At 32.9% G+C, this 26,404-nt stretch overlaps 2 protein-coding genes and 1 long non-coding RNA gene across 5 annotated transcripts; 1 reads left to right on the forward strand and 2 right to left on the reverse strand.

The window, feature by feature from the left end:
- Positions 1-741: 741 nt before the first annotated feature.
- Positions 742-3,011, reverse strand: LOC149495842 (uncharacterized). Its single transcript, XR_016321161.1, has 2 exons — positions 2,424-3,011; positions 742-1,311 (listed from the first exon to the last, which is right to left on the reverse strand). It is a non-coding gene; the product is annotated as an uncharacterized LOC149495842 (long non-coding RNA).
- A 1,845-nt stretch (positions 3,012-4,856) lies between these two features.
- LOC105648015 (Enhancer of polycomb-like transcription factor protein) lies at positions 4,857-9,533 on the reverse strand. 2 transcript variants are annotated; one of them, XM_012234273.4, is made up of 5 exons: positions 9,095-9,533; positions 7,991-8,881; positions 6,366-7,682; positions 5,399-5,513; positions 4,857-5,274 (listed from the first exon to the last, which is right to left on the reverse strand). In XM_012234273.4, the coding sequence occupies exons 2-5, from the start codon at positions 8,666-8,668 to the stop codon at positions 5,042-5,044; spliced, it is 2,343 nt and encodes a 780-aa protein (XP_012089663.1). In that variant the 5' UTR covers positions 8,669-8,881; positions 9,095-9,533; the 3' UTR covers positions 4,857-5,041. The 2 variants fall into 2 exon arrangements, with proteins under 2 accessions (XP_012089663.1, XP_089578968.1); XM_089722842.1 differs by having other exon boundaries at positions 7,991-9,533.
- Positions 9,534-14,039: 4,506 nt separating this feature from the next.
- LOC105648005 (alkaline/neutral invertase E, chloroplastic) lies at positions 14,040-24,057 on the forward strand. Of its 2 annotated transcripts, none has more exons than XM_012234255.4 (7): positions 14,040-14,382; positions 15,007-15,848; positions 16,602-16,767; positions 16,868-17,079; positions 20,403-20,896; positions 20,981-21,029; positions 23,390-24,057. In XM_012234255.4, the coding sequence occupies exons 2-7, from the start codon at positions 15,099-15,101 to the stop codon at positions 23,714-23,716; spliced, it is 1,998 nt and encodes a 665-aa protein (XP_012089645.1). In that variant the 5' UTR covers positions 14,040-14,382; positions 15,007-15,098; the 3' UTR covers positions 23,717-24,057. The 2 variants fall into 2 exon arrangements, with proteins under 2 accessions (XP_012089645.1, XP_012089649.1); XM_012234259.4 differs by lacking the exon at positions 14,040-14,382 and adding an exon at positions 14,448-14,880.
- The last annotated feature ends 2,347 nt before the right edge of the window (positions 24,058-26,404 follow it).

Below are 26,404 nucleotides of genomic sequence, written 5' to 3' on the forward strand. Positions count from 1 at the left end.
CATCTAAATTTGGTTTTCCAAAATGACAAGAAGCCAACATAATGTTTTGCTAAATTTTAATCGGACCATTTAAAGCCCATAACATAAGATTGGGCCTTTCTTCGGAACCCAACTTGTTTCTGGACATTAGAGGAGTTGAGAAGCGAGTGTGTCTAACAAACTTATGACTTATTTACTGTCACATTTTGTCATAATTATAACTTTATAACTTAATCCCCCTTGTTTAGTAAATACACTAACTTTCTGAAATTTAATTTTAATAAACTATTTAATCCTCTAATACGAGAATGAATGTGTCACGACCCGTTTTCATGGGCCGAACCGGCACTAGGCCCCAAGTAAGCTTAAGGCTTCCGAAGCCGATAGTAAGCATAAACCACAAAACTTAACTATATTAATGTCTATTTCAAATATCTAGCCCATATTGTCATGCACCATAAATCGCATAATTTTATTATTCTTGGGCCCAACTTCAACATCTTAAACAATTTACAGCTCGGGCCCAAATGTAATACAATATATACATAATATGGGCTAACAGATTCAAGCATTTCATAAATAATTAATCGAACATCCTCATCGGTTTATTGATTTTATCCCTACAATTGTGGAGTTCAATATTAAACAGAACATTTAGATTTTGTAAACTCACAATTACACTAAATACTGGAATTAAATATTTTCTTTTCTAGCTCTGCGGTGAAGGAAACGAAGCTTTAACTGGGGTTTACAAGAATCTACTTCTTGAAAAGTTAAACAAAACATGTGAGTTTTATACGAAATAATAATTATTGCAAAATACATGCATTCACACAAGTGTGTAAATATATCAATCTAATCATCCGACTAGTTATATAATCACGCTGACAGTCACACATATGGCATAACAACAGCAGTCACAATTATTAACAACTTCACATAATCACATCACGTGAAAATTGGTCTATGGCGTCACCGAAATCCCGATGAACCGTCCTCCCACATGGCCATCCTTTCATGACGTGTGCACCAGGGAGCCGATCCCCCATTCATGGTCGACCGTTCTCAACCTCACTTGACCAGCCTTTTCATCGTTCATTTCATTTTATCTCATCATTTTTTTTTATATACTCTCTTTTCTTTTTCATACCAACAGAAGGCACCTTGTTGTTTTCCAAATCAACCATACTATATCATCAGGTATCACCATATCATCATGAGCATAAGGGGGTGCCGATCTCCCCATACTTGCCTCACGGTCAAATTCCATATTTCATCATTTCTAAAACCGTCCTCATAAACCCATGGTGACTCACTTCATCCCAATTCCACCTAAACAAAACATAGCAATGTTACAACACAATTAATCAAACATTGCAGTTAAATACAAGCGCACAATTAGACATTCATATTCAAATATAAATAAATACATGAGTATTAATTATCAATATAATATAATAGTTGATTCTTAAATAAATAACTAAATGACTAAATAATAAAAAGAATAAATAAAGAACTTTATTTAGATATACCATATTAAAGAATTGTTGCAAATAAGTCTATTAACTTAACCATTAAATATAGCTAGCGTAGATCCAAACGAAATTTCGGTAGGACCTCTCCTAAAATTAAATTAAACCACCTGTTAAGACTACAATTCAACCATAAATTCTCAAACCCATTCATCGGACAATTCACAACAACTGATTCCGTTCGCTATAACCATCATACATTCATTTAAACTTTTACTCACTTCTCGCAGCCCATCCGCCTTAGATAACATTTATTAACCTTTAAGCCCACATATATGCATTTAATAATTTTAAAATTTTAAACCAATTAATTAATCACAATCAGCTACCATAAATACTGTAACTAATCAAAATTAATTTATTTATAACATACTAAATTTATTTATATATATATATATATATATATATATATATAACTATTCAAATAATCTAATTTCTTGTTATTTAATTATATCTACTTCAATAATCAACTAATTTAACATAAGGGCTAAAATATTTCAAATAACATCATATTCTTAGTGCCCCAAAACGCTACATAATTACCTTATCAAAATAAACAAATCACAAATAGTTCTTTTTTCCTTTACAGTGAATAACTCAACTCCCTACGGTGATCGATTTTAGTTAAATTAAATTAACAATTATCTAACTAATTGACGGAGTCATTCTAAGGTTACGCTAACTGCTATTTCAACCATTTCTGCGATTTTTTAGCTTAAAAGCCTATGAACCAAATTTATATTACTTACGTAATTTAATGACTATTTTAATTTATTAGCTATGTTTCCATATATATATATATAGAATTAAGTAGCTGTACAATTGTAATTGCATTCTCGGAATCAACTTAACCGACCAACAATTTTAAATTTGGAATTTATACTAAAAATGAGAAACTAGGTCTTAACATACCAATTGAAATTCCGTCAACGATTCCGCAATCCACGTGAGAAGAGAAAAATTCTGTCCCTTGGTGCTCGCCAGCCGGTTGCCAGACCGCCGGCGGCCGGCTGCCGTGTACAGTGGCTGAAAAAGCAACTCTGCTCATAATTTTGCAAAGACACCACCTCTCGAATCGAATTTTGCTAAGGGTTCTATTTCCGATGTCAAATGAGCGAGACGGGACCTCCAACTGGACGAATCGGGCTTAACAGGAGCTTAGCGTCTCCGTTCATGGCGGTTTCACCATCTGAGCTCCGTTGCAGTGATTGATGGAGACAAAACGATCGCGTTGGAGAGATGAAGCCATCGGCACCCCACCTTCACGCTGCAACCACCGGCAACGGTGTTGATCGCCGGAAATTGGTGAACGAGAGCTGTCAAGGAAAACAGCTCGTTTCGCTTCAACTGATGCTCTTTCGACGTGAGAGGAGGCTGGAAACACGACCACCAGCACCAGACGAATCGACCGCCACATTGTTCTCGTCGAGCGGTGGCCGAAACGGGATGGGAAGGGCGAAGAACGGCGCTGCCCTGGCACTCGCGACGAAGAAGAGAAGAAGAAGGAAAAAGAAAGTGGTTTTTTGGAATTTTCTGGGCCATTTCGCTTCGACTCGAACCGGTTTGGCTCAGTTCAATGATTTGAGTTTTGCTTGGTTTTCGAGCTTCTTACCTGGTTTTCAATAACTCAAATTGGTTTATGGTCCGGTTTAATAACAATAAAATATTTGTTGTAAAATCTAATTGGTTGAATTTAAATTTTAATTTTTATATGAAAATTCTACGAAATTAAACTTTCGAGTAGTTTATAATCAAAAAATAAATATAACATTTGTTTATGTGTACAAAAATGCTAAAGTTAACCTGATCGTCTCCCTCACACACTCTCTTGTGATTTGTTCTTATAGTTTTCATTTTCGAATAACCATCATTCATTTCTTTTGATGGCCCGTGGTTTCTTTTCTATAATTTCAAATTTGTAATAGGTCGAAACAAATCTTGAATTTAGTATCTCATATTTATCATAGATCTTGAGAGTATCTTTGCTACAATTTAATGTGTTTTTTGGAATTATTCTTCATTGTAGAGAGCCACTCTCTTTTTTAGTTTCCTTTTAGTTTTTGTTTTCGAATAACCATCATTCTTCTTTTTTGATCAATAGTGGTTCCTTTTTGTATTTTTTCAATAATTTTCAAGTTAGTGATAAATCGAAACAAATCTTGAATTTAGTCTGTCATATTTATTATAGATGTTAAGTATTTTTACTACTATTTAATGTGTTTTCTCTCCTTCTATAGAATTGTTCATCTCTGTTGAAAAGCTTTTACGTGTGTTTTGATTTTCTCTTTGTTAAGATAGATAGTTGATTGTTTGTGATCGAAAGATTAGATCTTCAAATGCGATAGGCTTATTTGTTCCTCCATTAAAATTAAATATTTTAAATTCTGTGTAAATTTCTCAAAATACAAAATTCGGAATATTTTATGCCAAGATCATCCTTATTTCTATGAAAATATGGTGATGTACTCAAGTCATATATTTTATTAATAAATTGTCAAATTTCAAAATAATAATAATAATTTAATCTAATTTAATTTTCATCTAAATTTGTTTTTCCGAAATGACAGGCAGCAATCATTTAATACACGGCACATTGGAAATCCACACAATTTTTACTTAAAAGTGTTAAGACTTGCACAAGCAAGGCAGGCCAAGACCATAAGCAGTAAAATGAAGCCTACTGAAAAAAGACGTGCATGCAAAGTTATCAACCTCACCAGCTGCAAGTTGTGGCTAGGGATGTTCATTATTCAGTCTAAATCACCAAATCAAATCGGATCAAATCAAATTAAACAGTTTAATTCAGTTTGATTACTGCCAAAAACACAATTCGGTTTATAAATTTAAGAAAACAATGATTTACAGTTCATTTTTAATTTTTTATTTTAATAATTCAAATCAAACCGTAAACAGTATTTTGAAATGCATTAAAATTTAAGAATTTATATAATTTTGTTTATTTTTTTTAATAAATCTAAGTTACATTGTATTTTCAAAAGCGAATTAACGTTTAGCTTTAAATTAATATATACTATTAATTTAGTGCTTGAATTATATATTTTATTATTTGAACTTGACATGTCATGTATAACCTTCAAAAAATTCAAACCAAACTGTATTGTTTCAATTCAATTCAGTGTTACTTATAACTCAAAACAGTTTAGCTTCAGTTGAAAAAATTCACGAACCAGTTTGATCTGAATATTCCTTTAAACCGCACTAAACTAAACCGTGCACACACCCCCAGTTGTGGCCATGCATTGAGGATAGCGGACACAAGGCAGAAATTTCCAGTAATTTTCTTTTTTTTGCGTTTTCTCCGGAAAGGAAATCAACCAAGTCCCCTTGTAAAAACATTTGGTGAGGTTATAATAATACAGAATGTACATTCAATCAAAAATCTGTACAAAAATACATTGCTTTCTCCAAAGGTTGTCCTCCAGCGCTTCGAAAATGTCTCAGGCTGTCATCCTTCTAGTAATAAAAATTGGCCATTACAACATGCGCCAGACATATCTATAACTTACTCTTCAATCATACAAGTCTCCGATAACATCTGTTAAATTGGCCATTCGGGCCGCTTCAGCAATCCTAAGTGCCATTAAAGATTTGTAAATTGCCAAATCTGCATTCTCCATAAGCATCTGAGCCCTGCGTCGTTTAAGAATAGCTGATTCTACAGATTTTTGTGCAGAAGCTTTAGCAGCTTCTACTTTACGCATAGCATTTTGTTCTTCCAGAGCATCATGTTCAGCAGCCATTGCTGTACAGTGTTAAAATGGGAGTCATGACAAAAAGCAAATACAGTAAGTTAAATGACAAACAGGGCAAGAATCAGGTCATAGTAAATGAGACTCAGAAGAATTGAAGAATATAAAAGAGCTTACCTTGCAGTAGACTGGGTTGCTTGCCTCTTCCAAATTGGCTGGTCTGTCGCTTTAACGACCTTCTTTTGCGTAAAACAGGTTTTGGAATCAGTGGAGCTTTCTTTGTTTGCTGTCCCTGTTAGAAAGAAGAATGAGGGAGGAGAGAGAGTGTAAAAACTCAAACATTGAATTTGCCTCCAACTTGGATGGTATACAACAACAAGAATATATCCCCAGAGCCTCACAAAAAGTATTTACTACATACTATACAGGCAAAAGTAACAGCTTTTCCCCGACATCAATAGGCACATGGTCTTTCAAGCCCATCACAATTTATTATTAATAAAAGACAGAAATGAGCAACATATTTTCGGTCATCTGTTTGTTTCCCATGGGCATCATCCCTGCAACTTCACAATCACTGCATCTGCATTAATGGACAGGTTTCTTTTTTTTTTTTTTTTTTTTTTTGAAAACAAAAAAGTTTGCTTAATCCTGTTTCCCCAGAAACATCAGATGTAACGATAATATTTCACCACATGGTCATTATTGCAGCTTCAAATTCAGATTATGCATTAAAAGCCAGGTATTACAAGCTATTACATTGTTTTTCTTAAAGGAAAGCTGTAATATAACAGAGACAATCCCTGTGAATGGCTAAAAAAATGATTCACCAATGAGAAATTCAAGAATGAAACAATGACAGAAAGGAAAGAAAAAGAACACAGTGATAAAGAAAAAAAAAAACAGTTTGCAAGATTTCTGCAAGTAGTCATCAATATCTACATGTATTTTCTTAAATCCAAAAAAAGCTATTTGTTGGGATTATATACAACAATACAGTTGGAAAGCTATTGATATACAACTTGATATTTCATACACACATCCAAAATTATAAAGATATCCAGCAACACTAGTGTAAAGCAGAAAAATAGAATGAGAAAGTTGCCCATACATCAGATATCTAAAGACATAATGGAACTATTACCTGAAAGACCTTAAGCAGTGGTCCTCGTCTTTGCTTCCGTTTTTTCATCCAATAACCATACAAGGCTTCAACTGTTTCTCTCCTACCAAACTCTAAACAATGATTCACCGCCTCTCTTTCATCAGCAAAATCATCCGGACTGCAATAAAATGCCTTCTCAAAGGCATCTATCATTAACTCAAAATTATCCTCAGAAAGATGCTCCTGATGTTCCGTTTCTACAGAGAATTCATTGTTGAACTTCTTCAGCCACTCTTCATCTTCAGAATCCATGTCATAATTTGCAGACTTGTTTGCTAGAGCTCTAGCTACCTCATCATTATTTAAGGAAATGTACACATCTGGTCTAGAGAAGGGCACATTGTCACTATCCTCATATCCTAAAACTTCACATACTCCAGGGACAGGGATAGCCTTAGAAATGGGAGACGGCACATTGCGATCAAAACATTCCTTATAAAGATCCTTAAAAGTAAACCAATCCTGTCGGTTCGGAAACTCTAGCTTCCAACTTTCATCCCCAGTCCATATTATATCATGAGTAATACGATTAGAAGAACAGGGTCGCATACCCTTCTGTGCCAAGTGAGTGAACCTGGTCACTCCATCTTTCTTCACTACAAGCACCCACTCTCTTGCATCAGAGATTTCTAATGTGACAGTGGCCCTTTCTATCCTGTAACATCTATCTGATTCAATAACCAGAACATTTGCAGAACAGCTTGATGAGTCCATGGCCTGAGTCGCTTCCAACGCAATGGGACTTATCTCACCAGCAGGGCTACTCTGAGCTGAAAACCTAAGCTTATTCTTAGACACAATAGAAGAGAAAGGGATGCCATTTTTCCTACTACTAATTAAATCAGAGACTAAAGCACCATTAGCTTTATGCAAACCAACCAGGGAAGGATTTCTAGCTCTCCTCCTCCTTAGCGAACTTCTCCTCTTTTGAATACCGCGGGAATTTATACCATTTCTGTATTGACCACTCCGGCCAGCTATTTTAGAGGCAGATGGATGTAACCCCACCTTATTTGCAGACTTATCAGTTTCAGGTACTACGTCAGGCTTCACAAGGACACATGAAGGATCTTCGTCAAGCTCCACAAGGACACACGAAGGATCATCTTCGCTTTCTTCATCACATGAGTCCTCATCCAATGGGGTATTTACAGGTAAACACTTAAATTTAAACAGTAAACTGAGATGCATATACACAAAACAGGAAGGAACTGCTGAAAAATCCAAGGAAAACAATGGCACAGAACAACTGGCCCCAAAAATCTTGCAAATTCCGGTTCGATTAGAAGTTGTATCCTGAAAGAAAAATTAGAAAGAAAAAAAATGAATTAATAAAATAACTCTTAATCAGAGTGTTCATCAATAACCATCTAATTAAAAACTAAATAAAATGAACTTCAATGCATATTCCTAAAGAAACAGCTATGCTATGTCTGGTATGCCGCAATGATAAGTAATGTAATGCAATAGAAGCAAACGTTTTTTATTAAGTTCTATCAAGGAACATCAAAAGTAGCCTATAAGTATAAATAGTCTTAGATAATGAAAGAAATATGGAACTTCGCTCTCAGGAATCAAAATAAAATAAAAGAACAAACCAATACCTGCAAAAAGCAAATTCCATTTGAAGCAAAAGCGCCACTAACCGGCTCAGAGGACAAAAAACCAGCAAGTTGAGAAATCCTCAAACTAGTCCTTCTAACATATCCAAAAACCAAATTCAAAAGAGAAGCTAACCCACTACTACAAGGACCCTCAACAACAAGAGTACGAAGAGCACGTTCAACACCCACCAAACTGCCACTATCCCCTTGCCTTCTCCTCCTATGTCTTCGCGAAAACTGAATGCCAAACATCTTACTTTCTGCATTTTCTTGCTTATCCACAACCACTCTCTTCCTTTTTCGAATATAAACAAGTCCAAACATTTTGTCTCTAGTATCATTAGGCGTCTCACTCTTCTTCACTCTCTTGGCTACTCTTTTAGGCAATTGAGTATCAACAGCAGGCGCTTCGTGTTTCAATTTAGAAACATGCGTCCATCCATTTACCTTATACTTAACAGAGCTAGTGTTATGGTGGTGGTTCTTGTTAGTGGCGGTTGTGGTGGTGTTGGAGGCTTTAATCATGGTGTGTAACCACTCGTCCCCATCATTCGCTCTCCTGAACTTGCCATCACCTGATCCCGGAAGTTGCCGCCCAGACCTCAGAACGCGGGGCCCATCCACCTTCTTCACCAACCCAAACACCCTAGTGGTACGTCGCATCCCCACCGACGGCATTATCACCGCTCGTTTCCTGCTCAACCCAACCGGCAGCTCGATCTTCGAACACCCTCGACTCACTGAGTCTCCGAGTTGACTTCCGAGTCGACTCACCTAGTCAAATCTCAGAAACACCGAGTCAACGAATTTCGTGACAGAAAAAACGATTTCGACCACCGGAAACGACTCCCCTAACGCAAACCCGCCTCCGATCATGCCATATAATCAGATCTAGGAACAAGAACTCACCGAGTTAAAAAGAAAGAGCCGTAACCCGACTCGGATTTAGACCCATATACTTTAAGTAATTAAGTGCGGTTTAAAAAACGAGACACGGTATAAGGAACCGGCCAAGAATCAGAATTTAAAAGAAACCCATAAAAAACAGAATCGAAAATCAAGAAAAAGAAGCAAAAAAAAAAGAAAAAAAAAAAAAGAACTCACAAATTCTTTGCACAAGAAAGAAAGAAAACACAAATCTTGAAAACTAAGATCTGGGTCTCTTTACGAAGAGAGAGAAAGTCAGGGAAAGATTTTTTTTTTTTTTGTTTTTTTCCTCTATCTACAGAGAAGATCGGAGAGTTAAAGGCGTTTCACGTAAATCTTGCTGGAGTCGTTACAGTTGCACAGAGAGGGTGAGAGAGTGAAGCTATCTATCTCTATCGTGGGGGCTAGGGTTTATGATAAAAACTACTGTAGGCAGAAAATAGGTTAACCTTTACGCCGACTGATCATAACCGTTGGATTAGAGAATGGACGGTTAGGAATTATTCGGGAATCCGAATAACCGGGTTTGGTTCGATTGGTCCAAAGACCAAGAAACTTTTTGGCGCTCTCTCTCGAAGAGTGTGTGACAGAGAGCGCGTAGGAAAGTTGATATTTTGGATTCGCAGTTGTGAAATCACTAGAATGGGTTTCTTGTTGTCATTAAGAAAAGGGAGAAGGATGGGATATTTAGAGTTGAGGTGGGGTTTTTGGGCATTTAAGAGGTGGAGGTAATTAGCGGCGAGGATTTCTCCGGTAAAATTGGAAATCGGGAGAAAACAAGTTCTTTACCGTTGTAAATCTTGAAGAGGTAAAAGTACACCCTTAGGGTAAATATGGAAATCTCAAAACTTTATGGGAGAAAAATAGTTATTTTACAAAATTAATTAATTTATCTCTATATTTCTTATTAATAGTTAATTTTCAAGATTTAATTTCATTTTATCAAATAATTGAGATTATTCGTCAAATGATGCTAAGAAATAAGAGAGGAAATAAATATATTTAAAAATGACAAATCATGCCATTGATAAAATCTAGAAAATAAGAAATTCACCTCCATGGAGCCCTTCCGATGGCCATCTCTACAACCGTACATCCAAGAGCTCACAAATTTCTCATTCAAATCATTGCTCAAAAACTTAGCTCATTCAATGACAAGCAAGGTCGTCGTCTTCCTCCTCCTTCGCCTCTGAATCCTACTCCGGCGACCTTCATCCTGTAAGACTGGGATAGCAAAATCAATCTGATACGAGCATGTACCAATGTAAATTCAATCAAACCCACTCCAAACTTTTGAGCATGAGCAATCTCCAAATTTGAGGCCCAAAACCCAAGATAATCCAAAAATTATGATTTTATTTTTCAAACTGTTGCATGTTATTTTTCATAAACTAAGGTGTTTTAGAATTTATTAATTTTGTTATATCAACTGTTTTAGTAGCTATATAATTTTTTTTGTTATAATGACATTAGAGAGTCTATCTTTGTAACTAAAATTTTAATTTATCACCTGTTGAAATGACTATTTATGTATTAATTTAATTGTTATTTGCACCAATTTTATATTTTCCTTACATATTATTTTCATATTTCAGCACTATTTTGGACAGTGGAGTACTTCGAGTATGGAAATTCGTGACCAATCAATTCATCAGGACATAGATTAAGGTTGTTCTCCAACTACGAGCTTTCCAATTTGCTCAAGCATGATAAGACAATAGATGGTAATGCATTTCTTTTTTTTTTTTTTTTTTTAATATCGAGAGGGGAATTCGATCTTATCCATTATCAAATCCTATATGCACTTATCATTATATTATATCCTATTGAGCGGTAATGCATTTTTATAATATGGTTTTCATAAAAAAGTACCGACCACTTAAATTCTAAATTTTTATTATATGCTAATTATTCATTGTTCAATTCTATATGAAAATTTAACTAATTCTTTTATAACATAAGCAAAAATTAGCCAATTATGCATCACTTGTTAATAGCAAATGTACTTCCTATAGAGGATTGAGTTTAGAGGAGACATTTGACAAGGAATAGCTACTATAAGAATGGCTTTTTTAGCCATTGATTACAATTTGTATTAGGAAAATTATAATTGACATATTTATATTTGAGTAAGTTTAATTTGAAATCTCATAGTTTATAAGATCGCTCATCGAGTAATTTTAAATCTTATACTCAATTCATGTAGAATTATACTGAATAAATAAATTATTTCTTATTATATAACTCACTCTATTATCTCGAATAATTTGAAACCATACAAGCTAATAAATTTTTTTTAAAAAAAAAACTTATTTTTAAGGGTCACTTTAATAATTAAAAAAAAAATTCTCATCCTCAATTTCTAAATAGGGCGGAAAGATTATAGATAAGGATAGAGTTCATTTCTAAAAATAGAAAAAATTTCTTTCTTTTTATTTGCAATTTCATTGTTTATTGCAATTAAGAGTGCTATTGCTACAACAAGTTAAAATTAGGGTAAAATTGATTTAAAAAAAAAAAGTCAAAATACAGTGTAATTACAAAAAAAATATGTACAATTCAGAGTAATTTGATATATTAGGCCATTTCTTTTTGCTATGAAGTGAAAGGAAAAAAAAAAAAAAAAAGGAAAGAGAGAAACTTTATTTAATTTTGAGAAGTATATACATAGAGAAACTATATATTTACTTCTTGATCATTCTTTACTTGATAAACATTTCCTCAAATGGTTATGAAAAAATAAATTACTTTCTTTTTTTTTTTTTTTAACTTCTTTTTAAGTTTAGCAAATGATTTCCTGCTTTAGTGGTAAGGGGTAATGCCCTAGAACCTCTAGGTCCTAAGTTCAATTTTTATTTGTGCAATAATTTTAACTGTATATATAAACCGAGTGGAAAATTTACTGATAATTCAGTAAAAAAACTCATAAAAAATTAATTGAAATTCTAAAAGTGTGAAAATTAATGATTTTTTTGGTTATTTTTTTCAAAATTATTTAGGAGTTCAATTCAAATAAAATCTAATTTGCTATTTTATGAACCAAATTAAATTGAAACTATCGGTTTCACGTACTTTAAGTGTCTGTTCGGCAAAATTAGCTGTTTTGATAGTCATTGATTATTTTAATACAATTAGTTGTTAGCTATAAAAAAAAAAAAAAAACTTTTAACGTTTTGGCTAAAAACTATTACTGAACGCTGTCTAAATATTCTTTTATTCATTAAGAGATTTAATAGTGTAAAGAACATTAAGGGTCACACGGTAGGGATAACCCTCCAATTTACTCACTAAATTGGTAAAAATTATTGTACTCGTGAGATGTAAGTAAAAAGACAAAGAAAACTACGTTTGGCTGGCTACTTTAAATTTAGGACTCTGTTGGATTTTAAGAGATTTTAAAATTCAAATGGTATTTAATTTAGATTTTTTGGGGGTTTATTAAAATTTTATGGTATTCAATTCAGACTTTTATATAGACAATCCATAAAAATCTGATGACATTCAATTATGACTTTTTAAAAACCCATACAAATTGATGGTATTTAAAAAATTATTGATTTGAAAGGATTATGTAAAATTATTGATTTCGTTGGATTTTAGATTACTAAATATAAATAGAAGAATCATTCACAAATTCATCTTTCAACCTAAAGATTTCTAAAATCTATTAAAACTTAATAGAGTTGTAATCAAATACACCTCTAAGGTGTAAAATAATGTATTGGTTATTGGATTAATTTCGAATTAATGCACGTGTTGAGAATAGGGATGAAAGTGAAACGGGTATTTTAGAGTATCCGCGCTGCTTCAATCCGTTTAATGAGGGTACGGATAATTATAAATGAGTTTTAGATAAATATGGGTAGTGAAATTACTACCCGCAACGGATACGGGTATTTTGAGGAGTACCCACTATAATAAACTATTTTAGCCATGGGTAGTAAAAAATATATTTTAAATAAATTTGAATTTGAATAGTTTAAAATGTGCAGATATCCTATTCATTTAAGAGTATTTTAAATGAGTTTGAGACAGATAGAAAATTCTAAAATGGGTTTGGAGAAGAGGATGCACGGGTTTGGAGAAGAGGACGCACTTTACATTTTGGTCCCTTATTATTTTTTAATTGAACTAAAAAATCTTTTAATTTATTCAATTAAGTTCTAAAATTAATTTTGATTGAATATATAAAAATCTTTATAATTTCATCAAGATCAATTAAAATCTATAATTGATTTCATCAAATTCCACAAAACTCTATGTAGAATTTTAGTGAAATTTTATGAAAATTTTTTAATTTCATTAAATTCAATATTTTTTTTTAAAAATTTAACACAATTCTAATCCAATCTACATCTTTGATTTTGAGTTAAATGCAAACCTCTAACCGAAAGTACGAATTTGGTTTGGTACATTGCCCGTGAACCGCCTTAACCAACTGTCGAGCTACAAGTGTTACGCCGGTTGGTTGGCAAGTAAGAGACGGCAAGTCATGAGGTGCGGTCACCTTTGGTCAATGACTGAACTTTTGTTGCCAACCACTGGTTTACTTTTGTCCATGTGTCTGCTTTTACCTACAGATATTTTTCTTTTTCTTTTTCTCTTTAATCTTATCCATATAAAATTTAATATTAAAAAGAAATTACTATTTTAAAAATTTTAAAGCTTTATCAGAATATTTTTTTTAATTCCCGACTTTTTATTACGACACAACAAAATATCAATTTTTTATATACAAAAAAAGTACCACGATTGCATTTCAATATTTTGGTATCTAAATCATTATATTAAACAAAAAAAGTTTATAAAAGTTTTCTCGTATTTGTATTTATTTTTAAGTTTTAAGATATGGGATATAAAATAAAAATATTGAAAATATATTAAAAAAATAAAAATATTAGTTTTTGAGAAACTAATTAAATATCAAATGATTAGAAAATGTGTTAAAAAATCATTATTAAGAGAAATAGTAAAATAGGAAATGGACCCTCCTCTCCTCATGCCAAGTGGTTGGTGACCCTTCATTCTCTTTTTAGTTTTTCATTTGTTTATCATTTGAATATATTCCTTAGAAATTATAAAAAACAAAAAATATTAATAAATTTCATTATCAGAAAAAGAAATCACCAGCGAGAAAAAGAAAATAAAAGAAAATAACAAAAAAAAAAGAGAGTAGGCGTGCTTAGAATATTCAATTATTTATTTGATTTCTGGTTCTCAGACGATTTTACACAAACATAGGAAAAAAACTGCCAAAACTGAAAAATTAAACTATCTTTAGTTGTTTTCTCATTTTGAACTATTGTTATTAGTTTCGATGGTGATTGTTTCTTTAGATATGTATTAACTTGCCAACAAAAACAGCCACACCCCTCGTGCAGATTATATTGCGGTGTATTGTTCTTTTTTGCTTCTTGAAGAAAGTTTTTTTCTTGGTACCAAATAATTTCTCTGTTTGGTTTCAGGTGACCCTTATCTTTATCTATTTTTTTTTTGCTGTTACTATTTCTGGGTTTTGATTTTTTTTACTCAAATGATTGAAATAGCTATTAGCCATTTAGTATTTTTACCTCTCTTTCCTGTCTGGATGGATTAATTAGTTTATGATATTTTACATTTCTTTGAATTGTTTATCAATCTGAGTGATCATTTGAACTTTGTGGTGATGGTTTTGATTGTATGGAAAGTTTACCCTTTCTAATGGTTTGTAGCGGATGATGGTTAATTTTGTTTTAATTTTGATATTTACAATGGTATGGTTAGTACCTGCTGTTTGAATCTGGAAAATAGAGGGGGAAAGAAGAGAGAATATAATTTCTTATATATTTTTTTTAATCGAGTTCCAAAATAGAGCGAAAAGGAATACTTAGGCTCAGGTAGTAGAGATTTTAGGTTGCTCATAGCAACAAGAGTAGATGGTTGCGAAGTTTCAGCTTTTACATTTCCTTTTTGCTGACTCTCAGGTAACAAGTAAAAGTTACTCTCATATAATATCTGAGCCTGCTTTGGTTGTATGGTTGTGTCAATTAAGTTTAGCAATAACTTTTTACATTATTGCTAAATTTTCCGATCAAATGTGTATTATGTAGGTGTTTCAAATAGAAGCCGAGTTCTTGGATACATTTTGATTGAAGGCATTTGAATTTGGTATAATTTGATTTATTTGATAAGCATTTTATTTATGGGAACTTCTGAGGCAGTTCTGCAAGTTTTGTCTACTGGACCTCGCATTTTTTGTCCTGATCCATGTGCCAGCCATTTAGATTTGAAATTTCCTTCTGAATCCTACATAAAATGTGCAAAGAAAAGGACCTTGAGGCATAAGCAAGTATTAAAGTGTTCAAGTTTTATTCAGAATCACTTAGGAACCCATCAATTTAACAGGACAGCAGAACATGGTCTGCTTGCAAATACAGTGGTCGACAGATTGCAGCTTCTGCGTTGCAAATGCCAGAAAGCAGAAAGTCTTGGTGGTATGACTGCAGAAGATGGAAGTGGAACATGGTTTGTAGATAGAGCAAGTGCATTAAACCTTAATGGTGCAGTAAACACGTCAAATGTTTTGGATTTTGGGGGCGTTCAGAAGTTGAAAAAGGAAGAAGAAGATTTGACAGCTAATGGAGCAGTGAAACAGGAAAAGGAGAGTTTGTCAACTAATGGTGCAGCTGTAATAGATAGAGACACTTCTAACAAGGTTAGCATAGATTCTATTGAAGATGAAGCTTGGGACCTACTGCGGGATTCTGTGGTTTATTATTGTGGCAGTCCCATTGGAACAATTGCTGCCAATGATCCTACCTGTCCCACTTCCAATTTATTGAATTATGATCAGGTCTTTATTAGAGATTTCATACCTTCTGGTATTGCTTTTCTTTTGAAGGGAGAGTATGATATTGTTAGGAATTTCATCCTTCATACACTTCAGTTGCAGGTAATTTCATTGTTGATTGTACTGACTGTTTTATTCTTCAAACTAATAACTTTTGTTGCCTTGCATCTTACTTCAGATTATTCTCTTTTATTTTTGATTCCCACTTATCTACAATTAATTGACAAATATTGCCTTATGAGTTATATTATACTATCTGTTGTATTGTTTAACTGTTCCAGGCGTCCTTTTGATAATCACAACTGTCATCTATGGCACATTACTGGTTACTTTCTGGTGGAAGTTCCAGAATTAACATGTCTGAATGTTGCTTCCTCACCCCACAAAAGAAGGGGAAAAAAATTACTGTGATTAATGATGTAATTGCTACATAATTTCTCGCATGCAGTTCAATTATTCTCGTAACCAGTGATAAAAATGGTTAAAATTGAAATATACTACCGGATATGTGGATGCATGACTGCTAATGGTTTTCTGGTTAATTGTGTCCCAAGAAAAAAAAAAAAAAACAAATAAATTGTTAGTTCTTCTCGCGAATGCGTCCTTATGCAGGCTTTGTCATGAAACTAAAGAATGTTACAGTTTGAATAGCATTTGCACATACTAATGATTATTGGCTACACATCAAGATCAATGCTAAAGTGACTCAGTTTCTGTAATTATAAATAGGTGATTGTGTGCCTCACGTGGGTTAATGATGCATTACCTTTTTCTTTATTAAGTTACCTTCCCTCTTTCTTTATTTTTCTCTTCTTTTAGGTTACCTATTATAGTATATATCTCTTTTCATTACAGAGCTGGGAGAAAACAATGGACTGTCACAGTCCTGGTCAGGGATTGATGCCTGCTAGTTTCAAGGTGCGTACAGTTCCTCTAGATGGTGATGACTCTGCAACTGAAGAGGTATTAGATCCTGACTTTGGAGAGGCAGCAATTGGTCGTGTTGCACCAGTTGATTCTGGTAAATAAAATTTGAGGTGATCAAGTTTGTTTAATTAGGAACTGTTCGGCTTACCCTATGCATTGCTGAATTTCCTCTTATGCTATCATGTCAAAATTAGGATTATGGTGGATTATCTTATTACGTGCATATGGAAAATCTTCTGGTGATCTCTCAGTTCAGGAGAGGATTGATGTTCAGACTGGAATTAAGATGATTTTGAGGCTATGTCTTGCTGATGGTTTTGACATGTTCCCTACATTGTTAGTGACAGATGGTTCTTGCATGATAGATCGTCGTATGGGAATTCATGGCCACCCTCTAGAAATCCAGGTAAACAACAGATGCAAATCAATTTAGCATAGTTCAATATGAAGAGAGGTCTTCTGTAGGAAAGTGATTTGGATGTTGTCCAGCTATCGTCAGATGACTTCACAATTATACATTGACCAACTAATTTTGTAGTTTTGTTTTTCTTATTGGTCTCCTCTATTATGGATGTCTAAGGGTTGTAGTGAGATATGGTAATTGTACGGAAGTTTTGGTTTGTGCATGATATTTTTTGTTGTGGAGGGCAAGAAATATGATATTTTTTTCGCCGGGGGGGGGGGGGGGGGGGGGGAGGGGATAAATTTCTTTTCTAGTGCTTGGTTCAACTTTTTGTATAGTGGAATGTTCAGAAGTTATGAGCTTGTTTGAGGTCATGTATTTCGGAGCTCTGTTGTAAATGGTCAGTATTAGTGTCATTTAGAAAATCTTTGTTTATTGCACAATTATCTTTAAGGGTATAAAATAGCTATATGTGTAACTCAAGATTTTCAAGTAGAAGCCTTAATGGGGGCTATGAAAAGAGAAGGGAAGGGTAGGTGTTTAGAAAGGTGTTTCAGATTGGGAGATTCAATTATTAAAATCCAATGACTTTGGTCCCATGATGGCCTGACATCTAACCCTGACTTCTCACATCTAAAACAATTATTTAACCAATACAAAATATGCCTGTGAATGCTACAACCTTAGAGAAATCTAAATTAGAAAATTGCTAAATAGTTCTTCTGAAATATAGAATTCCTTAACAACCTTAAAACATAAATTACTTGCTAAGTTTTTCACTACTAAATGAAGAATAATGGTTGTGAAGAGGCCCTTTCTTTCCAAGAGGGCCAGAATCAACGACCGGAATCATGTTACACTTATAGAGAGGTATATAAACTATATCATAGTGGCTTACAAAGTGATTTGGTGCATCCTGCTGAACAGGAGGAGAAAAATGTTATAGACACATTTTATGAAGGAATTGTATCTTCATAAAGGTACATTTTGGGAGTTGGATAGAAAAGTAGATAGGGCTTAAGCAAAAATGTGATGAAATCTTAAAGGAGAAACACTATTTTTGTTGGCTAACCTTTGTACCTGGTCTTTGGCTGCACAAATTTCTTATGTCAGGTAGATTAAGTATGTTCCAATTAATAATCTTTTAAGAAAGAAATGCTTAATTTTACTTTGTTATCACTATGGCTACTAAGAAAAAAGGGACCTAGGCATAGGGTTGAGGCGTATTGTTAAATTGATGCCTCTTGATTTTGTGAATACATTGCCATCACGCAGAGCAAATAGCAAGGCGTGATCATCAAGTCTTTGAGCTATTAAAGATCATGGTGATGTGGAGAGGCTAGTTATTGGAGTCTGACATGCTAAGAGCACGAGAAGTCCAAAATCTGGGGCGAGTATTTGTAGAATTAGAATTGAATTTAAGATGCTTTCAAGTAAGTTTATAGACTTGCATGCCATTGCAGCAACATTTTCAAAATGAAAGATATTTAACTAAAATTTGGGCAAATTGCTATTTAGTCCCTATGTTTTTTACCTAATTAACATTTTTTTTTATTTTATGAAATGAATTAATATTTGTTTCATTAACAAAATAGTACTTTTATTCGGATTTGTTATAAACTTTTGTTAGTCAAACCTCCTTTTAGCAGTCAAATGGAAGATTAAATGATAAAAGTACTAAAAAATATCCTTGGTAATAAGACAAAGAAGGATAAAAGCTCAAATTGATTCCTGATATTTTCAATTTGTTTGTTTTTTTCAATTTGTTTGTTCAAACATAAAATTAATTTTGTGACATTAAATATGTTCTATTTGCTGAAGCCCAATTTTATGTTTTAAATGCTTATTTTATGTATTCAATAATAAAAGAAGTTATATTTATAAATAACAAAAATTATTTATGCATTTCAAACTAATTAAAACAAAAGATATAATATTTTTTTTATAGTATAAAGTTACTTTGGTCATAAATAATATATCAAATATACTTTTTTTTTTCATGGTGGATATTCCCTATTCTTTGAAAAGTACTCATAGTGGGATCTAATCTCATTAGTAATGCCCAGTATGGCTTATATAATTTAATTTTTGTGCAAACAGTGGAATGGGTTAATTCAAAAGAGTTAATGCTGAATTTAGTTTTCATGCATGAAAGACATAAAACAAGTGAGAGGATGAGCTATATTAGAATTCAAACGGCTTAATAACCACCTAAGACATGAGAGGGTAATTTATTCTTTCTTTACTCATTAGCAGAAAATTTTGGTTGTTTTGGATGTAAGGCCTGTAATAGTAATGGTAAGGGGACTATTTAATTTGTCTCTTACAAAGAAAGGATGGACTTGTTAATTCAATCAAATCTCATGAATTAAATAGTAACTTGCCGTTAAAATTTCAGAAAAGAGAAGCTCTAGGCTGTGCAAGTAAAAAAAGAAACAACTTGTTGATGCAGTTATGGGGGGAAAAGTAAGAAGACGTTATTCGAAGCGTACATATGAGCAGAACTTTGAACTTTATTAAAAGTAAAGTTAAGAAGTTGTAAGATTGTATATTTTGTAAGTTATAAAGGATGTACTTGGTGTAGTGTAAAGTGGATTAGCTACATGATGTAGGAATGCTGCTTGGTGGGACCGTCTCTGGCTCTCCCTTGATCACTCCACTTTGTTGGGTTTATTGCCTTTTTGAACCAGAAGTATCATGCAACTAATTCTAAGACTTTCCACTTCTTCATTTTTCTTTTATGTTTTCTTTGGTGTTGCTGTGCGTTTTGGGATTTAGGAGGAGTTGAGAGCAGGGGATTGCAGGGAAAATTTCTTTGTTCTAATTATTATTTACATAAAAGTTGTTCTTTGTGCAAAACTGCAAACTGCACATACAAAATTGTTTTACCCTGAAAATTTTCTTTGAACATTTCATTTGAAATATTTTATGGGGAAATTAGTGAGAATTTGAGCGAGCAGAATGCTCTAATTGTTTAGAGTTCTAATTTAATATGTTCATTTCTCCATGGCATTACAGACATGAGAGGGGAAGTTATACAAAGTTCAAATGATTGTATAGCAAGATCATTTCGAGATTCAGTTAATTACCACCACATCTTACAAGTGATGATGATTTTGGAGAAAAGGCATAATGACTAAAATTTTGGACAGACAATCAGTTGCAATACTTTACAATAATGAATAAGCAAGGTTCAATGCATTCTTAGTGTCTTATCTACATGTCTTTAACATTTTTATTAGAATACGGTATTAGCATCAAGAAATGTTGGAAACGTTTCTCTTTTGCTAATCTAGTTGTCTGATGTGAAGTTTTTGTTCTTGTAGGCACTTTTTTATTCAGCGTTACTTTGTGCACGGGAGATGCTTGCTCCTGAGGATGGATCAGCTGATCTCATTCGAGCTTTGAACAATCGTCTAGTTGCTCTGTCATTCCATATCAGAGAATATTATTGGATTGATTTAAGAAAAGTAAATGAGATTTACCGTTACAAGACTGAAGAATACTCTTATGATGCAGTTAATAAGTTCAACATTTATCCAGATCAAATTCCTCCCTGGTTGGTGGACTGGATGCCCACGCGAGGAGGTTATCTAATTGGAAACTTACAACCAGCTCACATGGATTTTAGATTCTTTACTCTTGGAAACTTATGGTCGGTAGTTAGTAGTCTTGCAACAGCAGATCAGTCTCATGCCATATTGGATCTTCTTGAAGCCAAGTGGACAGATCTGGTAGCAGACATGCCATTCAAGATATGTTATCCTGCTCTTGAGGGGCAGGAGTGGCAAATTATCACGGGCAGTGATCCCAAGAACACGTAATATTGCTTCCTCTATGAATTTGATCGATTCACTTTTGCTTTCTATTTTCATTGTCTAATGGTTCATTGCTCTTGATACAGGCCTTGGTCCTACCACAATGCAGGTTCTTGGCCAACCCTTCTTTGGCAGGTTAGTTTACATCATAATCTTCACAGTACCTTGCTTTGGTTATTTCCTTTTTGGGCACTAGGCATGGCCACCGGTTTGGTTCTAACCGGAACCGAACCGTACTGTAGACGAACCGGAACCGGACCGAAACCGGCGGTTCATAATTTTGAACCGGAACCGGCGGTTCAAGGGCCGGTTAAGGTTCATGTAGATGTTAAAATATGAACCGGAACCGGCCCGGAACCGGCGGTGAACCGGCGGTTCCGGTCCGGTTCGAACCGGATACACAAAAAATTGTAGCTTAAAATTTTTATAAAAAAATTTATATCAATTGATTTGATTGTAGTTGATTTGATTTATGGTGAAGAGAAGTAAAATGGTACATAAGTTATAAAAAGTTGTGAAAAAAATACACATTTTTTGACTTAAATTTATATAAAAAATGGTACATGAATAGTTGATTTATATAAAAAAAATACTTTCAAGTGTAAAAAAAAAAAGAGTGTAACGGATAGTTTTTGATATGATAGGTGTTTTTTATTTATTTTTTGGTAAATAAATTTTATTCATTTTATTCATTTTAATCATTTATTTATTTATTTACTATAATTTACTAAATTATATAAGGGACAATTTGGAAAACTAATAAATGAGACACATGTATAAATATGATGAGTTGATGATTTTTTATTTCACAATCAATTATATCCTAACTCTTCTCTTATTCTCAATCAAAATTCTCTCAAATTTCTATAGTTCATTATTTTTTCTATTGCTTTATTTTCCTTAATATTGGAATTATCTATTGTTTATTTTTTATTTTCTTACATCCAATTCCAAATTCTTTCTCTAATCTCAAATTTTTCCATTCATAAATTTACTTCATTTGATTTTTTAAATAATTTTCTTAGTATTTGAAAATAATAATTTCCAACTCATTTCATTAATTTTATATTCCATTTATAGTTTTTTATATTAGTAAATTAGCAAAATTTGTAAATTTAATGTAATAATAGTTCTAAGTTAGTTAATAGATGTTTTTCTTTTAAAATTTATAATAATTCATTTAGTTAATAAAATTTAAACATTTTAAAATTATTATTTATTCATGAATTCGGAATCAAAATTTTATTATTTTTTTAAAAATTTCCGTAATGCCGGAACCGAATTAGAACCGTAATTTGAATCGTCGATTCGCCGGAACCGTGCTGAACCGTGCCGGAACCGGAACCGGAGGTTCAAGGGTCGGTTCTGGTTCAAAATTTTAAACATCTCGAACCGGCGGTTCAGTGAACCGAAACCGGCGGTTCACTGAACCGGCCATGCCTATTGGGCACACATATTTTAGTGAAAAACACCTTCCAGAGATACAACAACATCAAAAAATAAGCCTTAATCCGAAAGCTAGCTCGATTTAGCTTGGAAATGGAAATGGATTTATAAATCCGAAGAATCTCATTTTATTTTCTAAAAATAACTAAATAGATTTTGTTGGTTATATCAAGAATTATATTAAAATAAATATCTTTTATATAAATGCAAAATATTCCAATACAAAAATATCGGGAAAAAATTGGATTCCATGCGTACCAAACTAACAAAATGGACGCTTGTTTCAAGGATTCATTCTGTTCTCATTTCAGGTGTGACCTGCGTAAAGAGACAGATAAAAGCAACACTAGTAGTGTGTTATGGTCCCATGTTTGTGATCTGTTCAGGCATTGATTAACAGGAAACTCAGTCCCTGTATCAGATACAATTCTGAATTTATTGGTGTTCTTGCCTTTTCCACCTATGATTGCTGGGTTAAGTGCTCATTAGAGAACCCTTCAATCTCATAAAACAAACAACACTTTTGAGGAAATAACTACAGCTTTGCATTTCATGCTTTCCAATATAAATAGCATTCGGTTTACATGAAACAAAACTACTCAGTTTGCATAACTGCATTCCTACTGCAACCTAAACTGATAGATAAACATACACGTAACTGAATAAGAAAAGAATTCAGATACTTAAAAGTCTTCACACTTGGTTTGCCATGCATATATCTCCTATAAACTCTTATCATATCTACAGCAGCAGGTTTGCATCTGTCTGCCGATCTTGGGCTGTAACATAGTGCTTGGAGTTTTAGTACACATTTAGCGACTGTTTGTGGGAGTAAAATTTGAAGGATGCAGCTGTTTTTCTTAGGAGGCTTCTGTATGGTAGTTATAGATTTCAATGCTCATTACCACTGGTTGCTGTTTGAATGTGTTTTTCAATTCTCAAACTGCATGGATATTTTGATGGTTGCATGTACAAAAACATGATGTTTGATGTTGGCCGACTCAGTATAAGTTACAGATTCTCGCTGACATATTTGAGGCTGTTTACAGCTGACAGTTGCATGCATAAAGATGAATAGACCAGAAATTGCAGCCAGAGCTGTTGAAGTTGCTGAAAGACGCATATCACGAGACAAGTGGCCTGAATATTATGATACCAAAAGAGCAAGATTGATTGGAAAACAAGCACGCCTGTTCCAGACTTGGTCCATTGCTGGATACCTTGTGGCAAAGATCTTACTTGCAGACCCATCTGCAGCTAAGATGCTCATAACTGAAGAAGATTCTGAGCTTGTCAATGCCTTCTCTTGCATGATTAGTGCCAACCCAAGAAGAAAACGCGGGCAAAAGAATTTGAAAAAAACCTACATAGTATGAATTTCTCAGTTGTGCAAGCAGAACTTGGCTGGAATATTCTCATGATAAGTGATCTAATTATCCAGGTATCAATTGGTTTTATATTAATTGTAGTAAGTGTAATATAATTATTTTTTTTGTTTTGATTCATTGGGTGGATAAGCTGAAATTTAAAGACCACCATATATATTGATTTACCATAGCATTTGTATGTAAAGATCTTGTCTACAGATATGGGGATAGAGGGGTAGCACTAGTGCTTACTAGTTTTAGTGATTATTCTTGCTTCCTACTTAAATATAATGTATGACAACTCCTTAAGAGAAGTTTGTTATGATACAAAGATTAGTCTGTTCTTTTAAGTTGATTTATATATTTATTTTCTTCAGTCGGTCATATGATCATATTCAGATTGAATGCATGCTATGCGATGATTAAATGTGATCATATGATTTTTGTGATGCATTTATTAAGCAAAAATTATTTGACATTAGATTCTATGTGCATTTCTTTAGCTGGCACAGCTAGTTGCTGAGGTGTTTTAGAAACTAGAAAGTTTCAAACTTTGGCCTTTGACTCTTTGCAAAGATGAGTATTGTTCTTCTTCTTCTGACTACTGGATTTGTATTGTGCAAACTGAAAATGCATGAGATTTCTGTTCTAGAAGCTAATTTTCTGCGGACACTGGACGGCTAACCTTTGAACAACTACTGACTCAGTCAAGTGCTTGTTAAGCCTAAGTAAAGACTCTATCTGGCATTGCTGTCTGAACTGTCACTGAGAAAAAGACTTTGTTGAAAATGTTGACTAGGGATCATTAAGAGTTATAATTGTATCAACAGTCCCCTCAACTTTTTCATTTTTGTTATTTTGGCGTTTAAGATGGAAAAAAAAAAGTGATGTATTCAAACGGTCAAATTATTTTTTCAATCAAGGGTTTACAATAACAAATCCTTCCAACAGAAATTAGGATTCATTCCTTTCTCAAAACGACACTGTTGCTTCGTGTACATAGAGCTCTGTCATCTATAATATAGGCATGACCATGGTTTTAAAACTGCCAATTTCGGTCGGAAAAAAGGTTGAATTGGGAGTGTACCACTTTTAGGCGGTTTCTAAGAGAGTTTTGGAACTATTGGTTTTGGTTTTGTTTCGGTGTTGATATGAAATTAAATAATATATTTTAAACTTTTTAAAATGCCTTTTTAAAGTTGTAGTTTGAATAAATAATAATAATAATAATATTAATAATATTAAAAAAAATTAAACCAATTTAATAAAAATTCTTGAAAGTTACTTTAAAAAATTATAACAAAACAAAAAAGGCTTAATGACAAAGCAAAGCCTGAACTTCGACCTTTTTATCAATTCTAGCCAGTTTGTTTAACTTTATTAATCAATATCATATACTTAGTTTTCTGTATCAATTCCAGTTTCCGTTTGTCTTCTGTCCATTTCATGCTAATATGACAGTTATCTTTCACAAGTGGGCTCTATAACTTCCAATATTAGCATTAAGTCATATATCACAAATATTAAAATAAAAATCTGAACTTTAAGATTTTTATCAAATTTGGCCAGTTCTTTTAATTTTATCAATCAATACTGCGTATTAATTAATATCTATCAAATGATATTTATTCAACTAAATAGTTTATTAATTAACTATGTATATTAAGTGTCTGATGGGATTAATCAATTAGAATTCAATTTTATTGCAGAATCTTTTTTTTAAATGTTATTTTTAAACTATTTAAAAATGTTATCAATTAATATATTTAAAAATAATATTTTTAAAAGACTATTTAGTAAAATTGAATTTTACTTGATTAATCTCATTATACACTTAATATATATAGTTAATTAATAAACTATTTAATTGAATAAATATCAATATAACAAACCATTTGATAGAGATTAATTAGTACACGGTATTAATTGATAAAATTAAAAGAATTGACTAGATTTGATAAAAACCTTAAAGTTCAGGTTTTTTTTAATGTACGTTGATATATGACTTGGAGCTGACATTGGATGTTGTAGGGCCACTTGCGAGAGATAACTGTCATATTAGTATGAAATTAACTGAAAACAAACGGAGACTAGAATTGATACAAAAAACTAAGTACGCGTTATTGATTAATAAAATTAAAAGAACTGGTTAGAATTAAAAGTTCAAGCTTTTTTTACTCATTAAACCAACAAAAAAATAAATTGGGAGTTTCTTTAAGAATATGTTTTTATCGAGGATTACATTAAAGTAACGATAGTTTCGATTTAAAAAAAATGAAGAATCGAAACCGAACTTTAAGTGAGTAGTTTCAGTTACGTTTTAGAACTAGAACCGTTAATTATGGTTTAGTGCCGTTTTAACCGGTTTGATTTTGGTTTGCTTTTGGTTTAAAACCCAACCACGTGGTCATCCCTACTCTAATGTTTTTCTCTTCTTTTTCTCACAATTATTTTTACTATAACAGTTTCTTTCCCTTTTCTTGTTCTTGTCAATGTTATATGGAAGTAACTATGAGGTTTTGCCTAATCGGAGTCTGAGATCACTGGAAATTGGATCCGATCAAAGGGATGTTAGTCGTGGATTATATTAAGGTAAAGATAGTCATTAGAGAACCAAGTACTGAAAAAACAATATTTGATTTGTTCTCTGCCAAACAGTCCCTTCTTTGTTTTCATGTATTTTGGGCATATTGATTA

This window comes from Jatropha curcas, chromosome 6 (genome assembly GCF_041381405.1).
Source record: "Jatropha curcas cultivar XTBG-Jc1 chromosome 6, XTBG_Jcur_1.0, whole genome shotgun sequence".
In the NCBI taxonomy this organism is placed as follows: Eukaryota; Viridiplantae; Streptophyta; class Magnoliopsida; order Malpighiales; family Euphorbiaceae; genus Jatropha; species Jatropha curcas.

What these genes read in the sequence shown, in the direction of transcription:
- LOC105648015 (XM_012234273.4), bottom strand. Translation starts at nt 8,668, where the DNA reads ATGCCGTCGGTGGGGATGCGACGTACCACTAGGGTGTTTGGGTTGGTG. An exon ending in ATGGAATTTGCTTTTTGCAG is followed by an intron (nt 7,683 to 7,990) that starts GTATTGGTTTGT and finishes TTTTTCTTTCAG; the next exon opens with GATACAACTTCTAATCGAAC. An exon ending in GCAACCCAGTCTACTGCAAG is followed by an intron (nt 5,275 to 5,398) that starts GTAAGCTCTTTT and finishes AACACTGTACAG; the next exon opens with CAATGGCTGCTGAACATGAT.
- LOC105648005 (XM_012234255.4), top strand. Translation starts at nt 15,099, where the DNA reads ATGGGAACTTCTGAGGCAGTTCTGCAAGTTTTGTCTACTGGACCTCGC. An exon ending in GCCACCCTCTAGAAATCCAG is followed by an intron (nt 17,080 to 20,402) that starts GTAAACAACAGA and finishes TTGTTCTTGTAG; the next exon opens with GCACTTTTTTATTCAGCGTT. An exon ending in GGCAGTGATCCCAAGAACAC is followed by an intron (nt 20,897 to 20,980) that starts GTAATATTGCTT and finishes CTCTTGATACAG; the next exon opens with GCCTTGGTCCTACCACAATG.